At 39.6% G+C, this 16,833-nt stretch overlaps 1 protein-coding gene across 1 annotated transcript in view; it reads left to right on the top strand.

The window, feature by feature from the left end:
• The window catches only part of LOC112053037 (disintegrin and metalloproteinase domain-containing protein 10), a 105,271-nt gene extending 88,633 nt beyond the window's left edge, over positions 1 to 16,638 (top strand). Inside the window, exons 6-16 of the mRNA XM_052884767.1 lie at positions 1,033 to 1,198; positions 2,203 to 2,370; positions 3,184 to 3,355; positions 4,396 to 4,607; positions 5,124 to 5,358; positions 5,589 to 5,706; positions 5,852 to 6,021; positions 6,872 to 7,134; positions 7,237 to 7,469; positions 8,506 to 8,678; positions 10,026 to 16,638. Of these exons, the coding sequence (XP_052740727.1) occupies positions 1,033 to 1,198; positions 2,203 to 2,370; positions 3,184 to 3,355; positions 4,396 to 4,607; positions 5,124 to 5,358; positions 5,589 to 5,706; positions 5,852 to 6,021; positions 6,872 to 7,134; positions 7,237 to 7,469; positions 8,506 to 8,678; positions 10,026 to 10,120 (2,005 nt within the window). The 3' untranslated portion in view covers positions 10,121 to 16,638. The remainder of the gene's footprint in view (positions 1 to 1,032; positions 1,199 to 2,202; positions 2,371 to 3,183; positions 3,356 to 4,395; positions 4,608 to 5,123; positions 5,359 to 5,588; positions 5,707 to 5,851; positions 6,022 to 6,871; positions 7,135 to 7,236; positions 7,470 to 8,505; positions 8,679 to 10,025) is intronic.
• Positions 16,639 to 16,833: the final 195 nt, after the last annotated feature.

Below are 16,833 nucleotides of genomic sequence, written 5' to 3' on the forward strand. Positions count from 1 at the left end.
TTTTGTCGTTTTTGGCTTTTCTCGGCCTTGTAGGAGAGGATAGGTCTCTCCTATTTAAAATACCTACTGCTTTATTAAAGCAAACAAGATGAAAAAACAGTTACTCAAATTGATCAAGCAGTAGGTGCTCTACAGGATGATTGCTGGCAGTATTTATAAATACACCTGTATATTATATAAAATTCTCGTGTCACAATGTAAGTTTCCATACTCCTCCGAAACGGCTTAATCGATTTTGATAAAGATTTATGTTGTGTATATTCGATAAATCTGAGTTAACTATTTTTCACACACCTAACCCTACCCATATAGGTACCATGTATACCTTATGTACCTTACCTTACCTAAAAATAACGACCGAGTTTTAACCCTCAGTTTCCCCTTTATAAGTAAATTTCACAAAAATCATTTCAATTTAGTTGAAATAATATAATTCCACTAGTATTTAATAAAACATTACGGCTTCCTTCGACAGATAGTTAAAGGAAACTATTATGGTTTTATGATTTTAATTGCGATAAGTATTTAACATACTCGTAATATTTACCTATAGAAGTGTTTTGAGGAAAAACATTGTATAAATAAAACATGTTGAAATTTTATTCAAGCGACTCAATGTCTCCACGTTGATTCATATAAAAATTACGTACTTCTAATTAAAAAAGCGACGCAACCGGAAATATAGCTCTCTGGACTGCAGGCTAATTTTGACGTATGTTAGTGGACAACGAAATTGAGATTCGATGTAACAATATCAAATGTCATCCGGTGCTTAAGTACTGACAATTCTTCGTGGATACTGTAGGTAGATAACATTTCTCAGTTAATTTGATGATTATTTTTAATAAATACCAAATCTGTGGCCAACTGGACTCGGGTTGACAATATTGTGATTTTCGTTTCATGCTTCTGCTATAATACTCGTATGTCGTTGACGTATATAGTTGTAGCTCATATACGAGTAAGTCTTCTGAACCTAAAAACAAGTATGTGGATTGTACGCGTTTGTTCTTAATCAATGTATGTTTACAGGAACTGGGATTTTCATCATTACAACAAATATTCGCGAGCCGCGAACACGGGCGAGCATTCGCGCGCCCGACGAGCGGCGACCGACGAAAAGATTAGAAATATGTGTTCACTGTACATACAAACGGATCCGCTAATATGGCGGCATATTAGGGAAGGATTCCCGGATGTAAGTGTAATTATTTATTATTTATTAATCATTGTATCACATACTCTTCATATAAGTCATATCATGACGTGATTTAGGGATTTAGATCAAATGAAACTTAATTTAATAAACATTTAAGTAGAGAACATATGGTTGTACATATTTTGTTGTGTAATAATTCAAGGCATAAGGACAATACAGAGAACTCAATAATATCCACAACCATAATGCGAAGAAAGTTTGGCTTAGGCCAGTTTTCACTTTCAAACCCTATATTATAAGGTAAAATATTGGGCAAAAGATCACCGGATCGCCAAAGACGACAGTGGTTGGACGACAATTGGTTGGACGATACAAAGGAGTCGTCTGGGTTAGGCTATCTGCAGCTAAAATAAGCGGCTGATAATAAGAAGGCTTTTCACATATTGACCACCAAACTACAGTTCGAGTGTGGCACTCGATGATCATGATGAATTCCAGTTTAAATTATTTTTCAACTGTTTTATGTAAATTCATTCTTCTCATATTGTGTGATTTGCCCGCACGAGACGTTTATCATCGACTTTTCTGATTTAAATAGGTAAGATTTGGAATGCATTTTCAGTATCTTGCCACGTATGACGGCCTCCGTGGCGCAGTGGTATGCGCGGTGGATTTACAAGACGGAGGTCCTGGGTTCGATTCCCGGCTAAGCCGATTGAGGTTTTCTTAATTGGTCCAGGTCTGGCTGGTGGGAGGCTTCGTCCGTGTCTAGTTACCACCCTACCGACAAAGACGTACCGCGCGAAAGCGATTTAGCGTTCCGGTACGATGTCGTGTAGAAACCGAAAGGGGTGAGGATTTTCATCCTCCTCCTAACAAGTTAGCCCGCCTTCATCTTAGATTGCATCGTCACTTACGATCAGGTGAGATTGTAGTCAAGGGCTAACTTGTAAAGAATAATAAAAAAAATATATGACTAGTATGTAAAAGATGGAAGTACAATAAAAAAAAACATTCCTAAATACTCAATTTCAAACTTCCAGCACCGAGATCCTTATAAAAAGACCGAGGTGGACGCCAAAACAAGGGAAGAGATCCTGTCTCTCATATCTCACCACGTGACCGCAGTCAACTACATATACCGATACACGAAATTCGACGGCCGCAAGAAGGAGCACCGGAATATACAGTTTGAAGTTCAAAGGATAAAGGTATCTTGGAATTTGACATACTTGACCCTTCTTGTGAACTTGAAATTGTTGGAAATTGTAACATAGTGGTATTCAACCCTTTACTACAAATTATATCAATGTCTAATTTTGCACTCTCCCACTTTAAATGTTTAAGAACTGTGGGACAGTGCAAAATTAGACATTTTTGACTTTAAATGTGCAAGAAGCTTTTGTGAAAAATAGTCTTACTACAATATTTTTATACCGTTCTAAAGCAAGTCATTATCTTTTCAAAATACAAGTAAATTTAAATTTAAATTTTTGAAAATCTCCCGGCAGTTGTAATATTAATAACGACTTCATGTCAGGAATTTCTTCCATCCTAACATTGTCCTCATGGTGAATCAGCATTAGAGGAATTACCAAAAAAAAAAAAACATTTAAACAGCTTTTTTGATAAAAAAAAATGCAATAATGCCACAAAATTACACACAAACACACATGAAACTTATATCACTAGACTTCTTGTGTCTGGGTTAGAATCATATTCGTTTATTTCAAGTAAACTATGCTTAATTTTAAATTTTGAAATCTCAACTTTGTCTATTTATGGTGACTTTATCCTGAGACTAGATGATGCCGCGCGATTTCACCCGCGTGGTTCCCGTTCCCGTAGGAATACGTGGATAATATATAGCCTATAGTCTTCCTCGATAAATGAGCTATCTAGTACTGAAATAATTTTTCAAATCGGACCAGTAGTTCCTGAACAAGCAAACAAACAAACTCTTCAGCTTTTTAATATTAGTATAGAAATTAGTGTGAAATGAGTATTATTTTTTTTTAATTCAGATTGACGATGACTCACTATGCACGCCGCACGTGTTCGGCAGCGAGAGCAACCAGTTCTGCTTGGAAAACATCGACGTGTCAAACTTCCTCAATCTGCACTCGCTCGGCAACCACGAAGACTTCTGCCTGGCATACGTGTTCACTTACAGGGACTTCACTGGAGGCACTCTAGGTACACTCATTTGTTAACTAGCTACCTACGTACAAGTCATTTAAAAAAAAATCATCGCTTACCCCGCAGGAACTCTTTTTCCTGGATAAAAGTATTCCAAATGTTGTTTCAATTTAGCAAACGCCCGATACTCTGTGTGAAATTCTGTATATCACAAATCCCACGGGAAATATGAATTTTTCCGGAAAAATCTACCTCCATTCCAAATTTCAGCTAAATCGGTTCAATAGTCGCGGCGAGAAAGAGTAACAAACATTCATACTAACATAACCATCAGTATTTCACAACTTTCGGGAAACCACGTTTTTTCCAGGACAAGAAGTAAGTGCCTATGTGTTAATCCAGGTTATTATTTATGAACGTTTTAATTTCAAACAAATATAATATTGGTAGGATTATATTTTTTCAATGTATTGTTACACTTTGGTAAGCACTCATAATGAAATCATTAATACTGGCCTATACAATTCTACATTCATCAATTTAATTGTATTAAAAACACCGTTAGACGACAAAAATGTACAGGGTAGAAGTTTGCATGCCTTTTAATAAGCACTCGTTTAGCTCATTCAGAATGGAACAACATTCGCACAAAGACAATACATATATTTCATAGTAAATGTAGAAACCCCATTTACAAAGGAACTCACAAAACTAAAGTGAGAGACATATGTATGAATACTCAAATTCATTTGTTTCAAATAAGTTTAATTTACCACTTTCTTTCACTTTCGAAACGTCAGGTTGTTGTATAGTGAAGCAGAAAGCTATACATTTAATACAATACAGGATAATATAAGAAACATAGATATCTTCTCTCTGCATCATTCCTTCATTTCTGATGACAATGGTCCTGGTATGATCCCAGCCTCGAACGGGTCCACGTTTTCCTCTGGCTTACATTGGTGACCATCTTCAAAGCATACAGAGATGTGTTTCTTCTTATATTCTGTCAGCTGGTCGGCCTATGGGTTGTTGGTAGTGTACGACGTGCCACCGATACAATAGATATCTTACTACGTCAGTTTTCATTGTGACAGGTCTAGCGTGGGTTGCGAGCGCCAGCGGCGCGTCGGGCGGCATCTGTGAGAAGTACAAGACGTACACGGAGACAACGGGCGGCATGTACCAGAGCACCAAGCGCTCACTCAACACCGGCATCATCACCTTCGTAAACTACAACAGCCGCGTGCCGCCCAAAGTGAGCCAGCTCACGCTCGCTCACGAGATCGGACACAACTTTGGCTCGCCGGTAAGTCAAACTACTCAAACTTCAGCTCAAATTCCTTTTATACAGTCAAAACCTTCTACGCAAGTCCGGGTTCTCGGAGAGATTAAAACCCAATGATTTATTTAGACAGCCTCGAATACATTGAAAGCTGAATCCCTGACCAAGTCTGGTCTAGTCCAGTATCAACGAAGCGGTTAAAAAGTTGAAGATATTATTACCGCGAAAAATAGATTAAAATGTTAAAGTACACTAATCGAATAGACAAAGTCCGGAATGAGCCAAATAGCAAGGCGCTTCGTGTTTCAACTTCAGATCGCTTCGAGTCTTTGGCCTCAACAGAAAAACTCGACAATGATCGTAAGTTGAGTGCGGCGAGGCGTCGTTAAACGAAGCGAAACGAACGAAGTTTGTGTCTACTCTATCATATTATCTATAAATTCACGAGTAGTGTATTATCTAATTACCAAGGACCTTTCGAGTTTTAGGTAGCTTTTTAACAATTGCGCTATATTGAAGATGCTATGTTTCTTGTTATAGCACGACTACCCATCAGAATGTCGTCCAGGAGGTCAAGAGGGCAACTACATAATGTTCGCGTCCGCGACGTCCGGCGACCGGCCCAACAACAGTCGCTTCTCGACGTGCTCCGTCGGCAACATCAGCGCGGTGCTAGACGCGGTGCGCGACGGACGCAAGCGCGACTGTCTCAAGGAGAACGCCGGCGCCTTCTGCGGGAACAAGATCGTTGAAGACGGCGAAGAGTGCGACTGTGGTATGTTGCAAACATAATTGCTTTTTTGTTGTTGCTCCACGTCGTGTCACCGACCCAACAAGTAAGCGGTGCTAGACGCAGTGTGCGAAATTCGCTTGATCGGCTTGATTTACGTTGTAAATTCGCTCAGGAATCTAGGGAAACTTTAAGAGAAAGCTGAGGAAACGAGAACATTTGATGCGTGCTTGAATAATGTGTCTTGATTTTAATTCTGTTTTGTGGTATTACAGGTTACAACGAAAAGGAATGTAACGATCGCTGCTGCTACCCGAGGCAACTGAGCAACTATGATGTCGAAAGAAACAGTACTGCAAAAGGCTGCCAAAGGAGAGCTCACACACAGTGCAGGTACAGTCTAAAAATAGTAAATACAGACATTATTTTTAGGGATTTCATATAATTCTGGCCCTTAATGGATGGCCTAATCATAAAGTGCATCATTGATTGATGTAAACAAAATGATTAATTGTTTTTTTCACTGTACTCTTTTCAGTCCGTCACAAGGCCCGTGCTGCAACGCGCAGACGTGCGAGTTCGTATCGTCAGTGACCAACCAGACGTGCAGAGAGGCGACGGAGTGCAGCCACGCCTCGTTCTGTTCCGGCCGCTCCGCCGAGTGCCCCAACCCGCGCGCCATGAACGACCACACCAAGTGCAACAACGGTGAGTCGCTAACAGAGAGGCGACGGAGTGCAGCCACGCCTCGTTCTGTTCCGGCCGCTCCGCCGAGTGCCCCAACCCGCGCGCCATGAACGACCACACCAAGTGCAACAACGGTGAGTCGCTAACAGAGAGGCGACGGAGTGCAGCCACGCCTCGTTCTGTTCCGGCCGCTCCGCCGAGTGCCCCAACCCGCGCGCCATGAACGACCACACCAAGTGCAACAACGGTGAGTCGCTAACAGAGAGGCGACGGAGTGCAGCCACGCCTCGTTCTGTTCCGGCCGCTCCGCCGAGTGCCCCAACCCGCGCGCCATGAACGACCACACCAAGTGCAACAACGGTGAGTCGCTAACAGAGAGGCGACGGAGTGCAGCCACGCCTCGTTCTGTTCCGGCCGCTCCGCCGAGTGCCCCAACCCGCGCGCCATGAACGACCACACCAAGTGCAACAACGGTGAGTCGCTAACAGAGAGGCGACGGAGTGCAGCCACGCCTCGTTCTGTTCCGGCCGCTCCGCCGAGTGCCCCAACCCGCGCGCCATGAACGACCACACCAAGTGCAACAACGGTGAGTCGCTAACAGAGAGGCGACGGAGTGCAGCCACGCCTCGTTCTGTTCCGGCCGCTCCGCCGAGTGCCCCAACCCGCGCGCCATGAACGACCACACCAAGTGCAACAACGGTGAGTCGCTAACAGAGAGGCGGCGGAGTGCAGCCATGCCTCGTTCTGTTCCGGCCGCTCAGTATCGCCATTCAATGTGGCCCAATTTATCTATTAGAATATTGTCTCTTTATCTTATCATCTGGCGTCCAATTGGCTGGTGTACAAACTAATATATGTATTTAATTTTCAGGAACACAATTATGCATCAAAGGCGAATGCAGCGGCTCCATCTGTCTCGCGTGGAATATGAAAGAGTGCTTCCTATCGTCGTCGCCCACCAAGATGGGTGACGGAGTGACGGCGGTGGTCAACCGCCGGGCGCTGTGTCAGCTCGCGTGTCAAACGGGGCCCGACCCCGAGTCCTGCAGGAGCACCGCTGACTTCGCACACCAAGTGGGCCTGCCGACCGGCGGCATCAGCTTGAGGCCTGGGTCGCCGTGCGATAACTTCCAGGTAATTTCATAGTTTTCTGGAGTCGGCTGACTACAAAAAAAAAATTGTATTTAAAAAAAAATGGAATAATTGGAATAATGATTATTTTTTTTTGTCTTCCAGGGCTACTGCGATGTGTTCCTAAAGTGCCGAGCGGTGGACGCGGAAGGGCCGCTGGTGAGGCTGAAGAACCTGCTGCTGAACCGCGCCACGCTGCAGACGGTGCAGGCGTGGGTCACGGAGCAGTGGTGGGCGGTGCTGCTGGGCGGCGTGGCGCTCATCGTGTGCATGGGCGCCTTCGTCAAGTGCTGCGCCGTGCACACGCCCTCCTCCAACCCCAAGAGACCGCCGGCGAGGTTAGTATTGCATTGCTAGACAGTGCAGGCAGCAACTAACCACCACAAGTGGACTACCTCCGTCGCCAGAACCAATCATCAGCCGATGGATGTCCTATGGTACTATGTCCTGCAGTGGACATCCATCTCATCCCCAGGCCCATGCCTTTTGTGGGGATGAGCCGATTAGACTTCCAAACATCACGATCCTGAGCCGCATGCATCTATGACTTCCTATGACTCGCTTGATGTCGTCAGTCCACCTAGTGAGGAGGGGTCGAACGCAAGTGCCATTTCTACTGCGAGGCAGCCATTCCAGCACGTTGGGATTCTAACGTCCATCGGCTCTTCGAACTATGTGCCACGGCCATTGCCACTTCAGCTTCGTTCGTCGGATATGTCCGTGACTTTAGTTCTTCTGCGGATCTTCTAATTTCTGATTTGATCACGCAAAGATACTCCGAGCATAGCTCTCTTCATCGCCCGCTGTGTGACCCTGAGCCTTATGAGGCTCTTAATCAGCGACCAAGTTTCAGAACCATAACCTTATCTATATCTATGCCTACTATGCCTATAATAAAACTGGGCGATTTCTATACATTTATTCGCAATTTGAGATTTCACGTATACCATTTGTAATAACAGACGTTAGCGTGGCATAAAGGAAGCCAACGCCATCTAGAATCTATACTTATAATACGAATTCTGTACATTGAAGATATTTTGAAAATGTTTGTTGCCGGGCATTATAACATATAATCGATACTGAAGCTAGAAATATTCTTTTTCGATTTTTTGTCTATCTGTCTGTCCATGTTTTTTTGTTATTAGCATCACGCTGAAACTACTGAATGAACTCAACTGAAACTTGGCACGGTTGAAGACCGTAATACGGAGAAGGTTGATACTTTTTATTGCGAAAATAAAATGAGAAAGGGGTGAAACGAAATAGAGCTTAAAAGTTCACATTGATTTCCACGCGGACGAAGTCGCGGGTGTCCGCTAGTAAATCTATAAATCTACACTCTCCCAGTGTTTATGTACACCGTGTGTATAGGCGACTGTCGGAGACGCTCCGGCGGCCCATGAACACGCTGCGGCGCATGCGCGGCGCGGCGGGCGAGGGCCGGCGCGCGGGCAGCGCGCAGCGGGCGCCGCGGCCCGGCCACCGGCGCGCGCGCCAGCACAAGGGGTACGCGCCGCCGCTCGCGTACGCCGCCCGGGACCACGGTGAGTTCTACGTACTTCTCGCTTTGCATTGTATGCTCAGACTAATTAGATAAAGACCTGCCTCGCAAGACAACTTGATTTTCTCAGCAAAGTTATGCCTAACTATCACAGATTAAGGAGACCTAATTTACATAAACGTCAAGCTTCAAGGCCATCTCAAGAGGGTGCAAAAGTATAAATGTTTAAAAAGATCTTTAGGCATAATTTTATTATATCCTCTCCTTTCAATGAGGCCCTATATCCTGGACTGTTAACATAGGCTAATAAAGATAATGATGATTATAGGTATTTAAGAAAACATAAAAATATTTATTGCTTAAATAAACCTACTTAAGACATTATTTTTCTGTCAAAGTATATGATCAACGATCTTATGCGATTATAAACACTGTCTTCATAGAATCGATGTTTCATAGTTTACAATCGTGTCCATCGGTTAAAAACCTTAGTAAAAATACCTTCTTGTGTAGTTAAATGGTGTAAAAAACGTACGAAAACTGCTAGTTTAGTATAAGATATGTATGAAATCTAAGCTCCTTAGAAAATGGCAGAAAATTTTGTTCGTGAATTTGGGTGCGATACTAGTCCTTATGTATTTAGTCTGAGACTGTATGTCATTTTATGATCTTGAAAAAAAAACATTGAAACATTTATATTACGTTCATCATTGAAGGAGTTGAGATTTCTCTTAACGTATGTACATTGTGCACGTTACTCATAAATGTGATAGACTCTTGAGTGTGAGGCGTGGCGTGGCGTTCACGATTCGCGCTATTTCTCGATCTGTGGTTCACAGTGTCTCACGAAACGTTGTCGAATTTACGCCGTGAACGTTGTAAGTGTAGAGCCAGCAAAACATTGTTTGTTAACATTGCCCTAGCTTAAGAATATTAATTTTATATATTATAATTTGAAATTTAAATTGTCTTTTAACGACATAATTGTGGACTATATAGTTGGTGCTTGTCAAGTAAAGTAAGTCCGACACTAGAGATGGCGCTATAGACCGCTACTAATGTTTAAGTTTCCCTTTCTTGTGTTAAGTATTTTATTTATGAACGATGTTTTGCATCAGTCGCTTTATTCGTCCGCGTGGAATTCAGTTTTTTTACAAATCCCGCGGGAACCATGAATTTTTTCGGGATGAAAAGTAGCCTATGTGTTAATCCCGAGTAAAATGTATTTCCATTCCAAATTTCAACTAAATCGCTTCAGTAGCCGCAGCGTAAAAGAGAAACAAACATACTTACACACTTACACACAAACTTTCGCCTTTATAATATTAGTGTGATAGTGATAAAATATCTGAAGTCATATTTTTTTAAACTTACAATGATTGTCTTTCAGCGTCAGCCCCGCCCGGGCCGAGCGGGCGGCGCGCGGAGCCGTACGCGAACGCGTACCCGCAGTCGTACGAGATGCGGCCCGCGCAGAAGGTCTGACAGTACGAGCCGTGCGGCGCGGGGCAGCTCGAGCTGGTGGCGCTGGCGCCCGGCGTGCCGCTGCTGCTGGGGTACGTCTGCCGCGCGCCTGCCGCGCCCCCCGCGCCGTCCGCGCCCGACCGCACCGTCACCGTCGCCTCGCAGACCACCATCACGCTGCACTCGCCCGACACGCTCGCCGTCACGCACCACCCGCCGCCCGACGCGCGCGGCGACTGAGCGCGTCACCGCGCGACGCGTGCGACGAGTTGACGCGTCACCGCCAACCGCGCGACGCCCGCGACTACCAAAGGTGAAGTAAGCGCGTCAGAACACCGGGCTGTGCTATACGACCCTCTTTTGGGACGATTTAGTACGCACACAAGACAAAGACCAAACGCAGTGTTCGTTCACTAGATATGTATTAACGTTTTGCGACAGTGAGCTTTGTGGACTTTAAATCGCACGCAGACCACCTAATAATTGAAATTGTCAAACTTTTCAGGTTAGATCGCCCGAAAGAGACGGGTTACCTTTACAACAAACTGTTATATACCAAAAGGCATTTATAAAAAATCGGCTCAGAACCCTAATAGTGATACTAATTCATTCGAAAGTTTTGAGCGTCAAGTGATATTGTGGGCAATATAACTGGACATTTCACAGTATTGGATATCTAGCACTTAAGATGTACTATTAACGGTTGATCTACACATTTATAAATATAATGTTATTTCTGATAAGTTGGGTACCACATCCGGTGGTTCTCGGATGTCAACATTTCCGTTCTCATTATCAATATTATTATCAGTTATTACCGATTTCATACTATGAAATACCTAGGGTTTTTTTTATCCATATCCGACGCAGCTATACAGAGTTACAGTATTATTGGACCTTATTTCTCGAATCGTCATAATTAGAAGCACATTATTGTTTTTGAATTGGATAGACCAAAATTGTAGTGGCTAGCATTTCTTTGATGCCAAGGCATCATATTGTGTGACTAAATATGAGTAACTTCTACTTTACTCTTTAGAAAAATTCTCATCTTACGTAAATTCAGTCTGACTAAATAAAAGCAGTAAATATAGTTTACTGCTTTTCCACATGTTTAGAACTTTTCCTTTACACTGAATCAATATTGTATTGTAACATTCATTGCACTCTTTGACAGCAGTCTTATGTACCTATATCTTGGCAAAAAAGAGTATAAATTCATAGTGACGTCACTATCGCCAATATGGCAACACGAATACGAGAAGCGTAAACGTAACAATAACAACATAACCTTCAAAGGCGACAGAAAACACTTATCAATCTTCAAAAACATGTAAATATTGTGAAATACTTCAGAGCTCAACATTTATAGTACTCTAAAATAAATACAAACTGTCATCTCAGCCGTTCTTCGGTAAACATTGTACAGTGTTGTCAGAGGGAAAAAAAGTTAGTTCCCTTTCTACACTTTCTTGCCAAGCTATACCTACTGTGCAAGTCATAGTGTGAACGGTAAATAATGCAGTTTATCTGACTTAATATGTACTTTATTACAATCGTCGGCTCACTTTACTATATATTTTATCTACAATTTAAGAAAAAAGAAAACATTTTTTTTTGTTTTACTTACCACATTTTCCATGCAAGTCTCAGTTTAATAAATGAATTGTTTCTTCATTAGATCTACATTAGAGAACGCGGGAGCACTGTGAGAGTAATATAATGTTTATGAATACGTATTAATCGTGTCGTAGTTGTATCTACCATAGTTCAATATTGCAGCAATAAGGCAGCTCTTAGCGCAAGTTGCTCAATGGAAATTCCGAGTGCTTAGTACACAGAAATCTAAATATATGTATGTATTAAGGGTAGCTTAATGTATAAATGCGAATGGTCATCACTAAATCTCGAAAACAGCTTGACTCACGAAGATGAAATTTGGTAAAGACGTAGTTTACAGTTACTTGGTGTCTGCTAAGAACGGATTTTGTGATAGGGCCGGATTAAAGAGGTTTAAGGGCGGACGAAGTCGCGGGTTAAAAGATTTAAAATTTCGCAGCTCTATAAATTTATTGCAGCTTATCCTTCTGAAAACTCTACTTTTATTACAAGCTTTTATTTTAATTTTTTTACAGTATTATACCTATAATACTAAGTTATTTTTATCATAAAAACAAAAAAAAATTATACAAAAACGAAAAACACAGCAAATCACGTAAGTTACTAAATTTTCCAAAAGAAGAGAGTAGGAGTACCTTTTACCTTTTTACTTTTAAAACTATTTATTATATAAAACGAACGAAGTGAGTTTTGTGATACAGCTATGTAGAGTAACGTAACGTAACGTAAACCGAGTTATGTATGTACCGTTTCAGACTCTAATCTCGTAACAATAAATTTCGAATTTTAATTTTGGCGGCTTACTCGAATATTTTTTCAAAAATGTTATTTCAATGAGATTTGTTAAGGTACGTATTTGTTGGTATTAATTTTATTAATTAACACTCTATTCTCGAGGCTTTATTATGAAAATTTCTTCATTCTTTTTAAAAATGCACTGGAGTTTTAATAACCTCCATTATGCAACCGTTTCATTATTTTTACAATTACAATTTGCACGTGAATAATGTATGTTGTTTTTATTTCGTAATTAAATTTTATGATATGAGGGTAGATAAAATAATTTATCTCATTTAATCTATATATTTTATATACTGATTGGAATTTGCATAAATGCCATGCATAATAAATAAAAATACATTGATATTTAGATTTCTGTGGCTGAGCCTAACCGTATGGTGTTCTATCAAATTAGCGATTATTTTTATACGAATAGAATAGGGCGCGAAGTTCCACCAGTAACGCTCGAAGGAACTCCGACCGGACATTTATGTATATTTTTGTATATAAATGACGTCTGTGTAAAAGCTACAATGTAAAAATATCATGCAAATAACTTACTGTAAAACGTACCGATATTAGTCTTTGTTCACACTGACTGCATTTGTACTGCGAATCAATTGCAAAACTGTTGTTGACGTTCCGGCCTGTAGCCATGTGGCATGTCGATTAATTATCTACATCGATGTTTCTACAATCGCAAACGCTACGAAAATTTAAAAATCCATGGGAATGACATTCGTTATCGATAGGTCACGTGATCAAGTTGTTTTTTTTAGTTTTCGAAGCGTCAGCGTTTGTAGAAAGAACATCGATGTGCCACGTGGCTAAAGTCCACATCGTTAACTGCAAGAAAAGTTATATTTGTACGGAACTTGTAAATAAACGAATAATTGCAAATTGTCTGTCATTTGTCCTCTATTGGCTTAAATAGTTTTAGCTAGAAAAATTAAGCCAATAACAACAATAAAGAAAACGCATGTTCAGAACAAATACTGGCTTTGTGTTGGTTTGGTTGATTTGCAGTTCAAATACAGTCTGTCTGTACACACAATTAGAATAATGTAATGTTAAAGCGTTATTTTATTGAATCTCCGTAATTGTAATTTTTATATAATGTTATTTTAATGTAATATTATATAACGTAAGAGGAATGTTGAGGTGCCATTTTACCAATTTGTATTCCAATTTTTGTTACAACTACCTGTGTCTTTTATATATAATGTGATTTCGCGAGTGATTGAAAGAGAAATGTAAACAAACCTGTGGGCTCAAGTTGTTGACTAAATAGTTTTGTAAAGTTTTTTCTCAATATCATTTGAAACTTCAAAGTTTATTATTATGAATGTTTGTCGACGTTTTTTCGTCGCTTTACAATTAATTAGTTACAATTTGTAATAAATTTGCGCGTAGCCGTTAAGTGTTTACACGCTGGGGAAGTGAAACTTCTTTGGTTTATTGTCATTAACTCATATAGGTCGAGAGCCGGCATAAAAATATATATCCTCATCTGTTATTTAATTGAGATAAAAATAAATGATAGAAAATATTAACAATGACACATTGCATATTTACCTAGTTAAATTGCGGCCAAACAGTAATTAAGAAACAGCAAAATCGTTAATCGAATATACCCAAAATAGTTGTAAAGGTTGCCTGCTTTTACACTGCAACTGTGGGGTTGCCAGATATAAACAGTTAAGTAATGTATTTATATACCCTCATCAGTAAAGCTTATTCTATATACTTAATTTAACACTATTGAGTTGCCTTTCATAAAGTTCTTGGTTTCTTTGATTTTGTATATAAAATATATATTAGTCAATATTTAACTAGGCAATGTGTCACTGTGAAAATTTTCAATTATTTATTTCATAGTACAAATTAATAATAGATGAGGGTATATATTTCTAATTCCGGATCTTAGACCAATAGTGATGTTCGGATGAGTCAAATAAGGTAAAGTATGTAAGGTAAACTAGATTAAGAACTAGAACTAGAATTGATTTGAACTAAATTTTCTTACAGCAACTAAAGAAGTCTCACTTCTAGAGATAAATTAAAGCTTATATTAATTAGTCTTCCTTATAACAACTAAACGTTAATTGTTTAATATAATTTTTAGGTATAAAATATGAAATTTGAACAGTATTGCCAAATGATCAAATGTTTCTAGACTGAAAAAAATTTCTCAACATTATTGTAATAAAATTAATTGCATTTTTAATTTATTCCGCGCGGTGTGCGCTCGTTTGGCTCAAATGTAATTTGTTAAGTGTATTATTTGTCGAGGTATTACAATAAAATTAGCATATCAGATATAACACTCACTATTGCGTATTAAACTATCTGTTGTATTATTACAGTTGAATTGATCTCTAAGTATTATTTTTTTTTTCTTTTCTCAAATATATTTCGTAGTGTAACATTCGTCGTGCAAGCCAAAGAGCATGATGTATTTTTTATGATTTCTATACATTAATGTTAAGAGTCAATCTTTTTAAGTAATGTCACAGTGTTACAATATATCTTTAATAGTATTGCAACACTTTTGACCTCGGATGAAACCATAGACTCGTGGTAAAATTAACTAAAATCTAATTTTAATTAAAAACGCGTGGAGAATATTGTCCTACGTATTTGCTTGCGATCATGATTCAGTAATTTACCCAGTTACCCTAATATTATGTCAGGAATTGATTGCCGACGATGCTCTTCATATATCGGCTAAGTTCAATATATCAATTTTTCAATATATCGGAGTATATAAACATTTTTGAATAAATAAATACCAAACTTACGAAAACTCAATAAAATCTACGAGGACCTTTGTATTTTTAAATTAACAAAAGCTTCTAAGGTAAACTCCTACTCTATGTCACTAAAGTTTGCTGAATAGTCATGCTAAGTTTTGATTTAGTTTTATCGTAACTAACAACAGTCGTCATAATTCATAATTTGTAAATAATGCTTTACAATTCTGAAGTCTGAAAGAGTCCGATCAATTCCCTGCGTCTCCTCCACTAAAGTTGCACAACGTTTACGATGTATTGTAAAACTGTGATAATAGTTGAATGCCATTTTAACAGAGATTTGAATAGTTAGACACTCTCTCACCATAGTCTTCATTGAGGAAGTACGTTCACTACCCAACTGTAAGATTGTACGATGTTAGTTGCTTGCAACAATGAACTGATTAGTTCATTGTTGCAAGCATTTGAAGATTATTTTATGTTTAATAAATGACCAATCCCGAGTAAATGGTCGATAAGGAATGCATACGGAGTGGAAGGGAATTTCTTGAAGATATACAAACCTTATAGGCATAGGTATAGATGTAAGAGGAACACATTTTGAAAACGGCGGCTGGGTTCAACTCCCTGAAAAAGTCAGATAGTCTAACAGTAAGTTTTGTCACTTCGTTACTTTATGTCAAACAACAAAACTTGTGAATAAACTATCGGACACGTATCAGAAGGTGGTGAATTTCGCCTCGTAAATTGCAATCGATGTTATTCAGGCTATGGGTGGGGACTCTCCGCCTTCCCAATCGACCAATAACAATAGCTACACCATGGTATTGTTACACCAAGGACTTGAATTTTCAGTGTGAGGGCATGTCTGACTATTGAAATCTTTGCATTTGAATACAAATGTCAACAATACAAGGACCTGTACCCATGTGGCACGTCGATTCTTTTTCTACAAACGCTAACGCTTCGAACACTAAAATATGTATGGGGATGACAGATCCGATCGATAGCTTGGTCACGTGACCTGTCGATAGCAAATGTCATTCCCATACATTTATTTAGTTTTCGTTAAAGCGTTAGCGTTTGTAGAAAGAGAATCGACGTGCCGCATGGCTCCAGGCCCTAAGTTCTTGTAATATAAATATTGTATATTTGTATGTAAACCGCGAGGGTGATGTTTCCGTTGTAGCGTGACTCGACCAATCGTCTATTTGATGGTAAGTTGTAACCGTCGTGTAGTAATCCATGGCATTATGTCTTCTAAATGTAAGCTAGTTTACCTACAATAGAATATTTAAATGACAATGTGAATATTTTTAATTAAAACATGAATGTTACAACATGTGATTTCAAAATAACAAAAAATACAATAAATTTTACAATGAACTTGTTACTTTTTATTTATTAATTTTAGAGTTCCGTAGTCCACAAGGAACCCTTGGACTTGTCCGTCTGTTCGCGGTTTAGCGCATACTACTAGAAAGTTGTAAATCAGCGTGAGTAGGTATGTAGGTACATCAAAAATTTGAACAGTCGTAAAATAAATCTTGAAAAATATCTATTTTAGGGATGTAGTAGGGA

Source organism: Bicyclus anynana, chromosome 12 (genome assembly GCF_947172395.1).
Source record: "Bicyclus anynana chromosome 12, ilBicAnyn1.1, whole genome shotgun sequence".
NCBI classification, from domain to species: domain Eukaryota; kingdom Metazoa; phylum Arthropoda; class Insecta; order Lepidoptera; family Nymphalidae; genus Bicyclus; species Bicyclus anynana.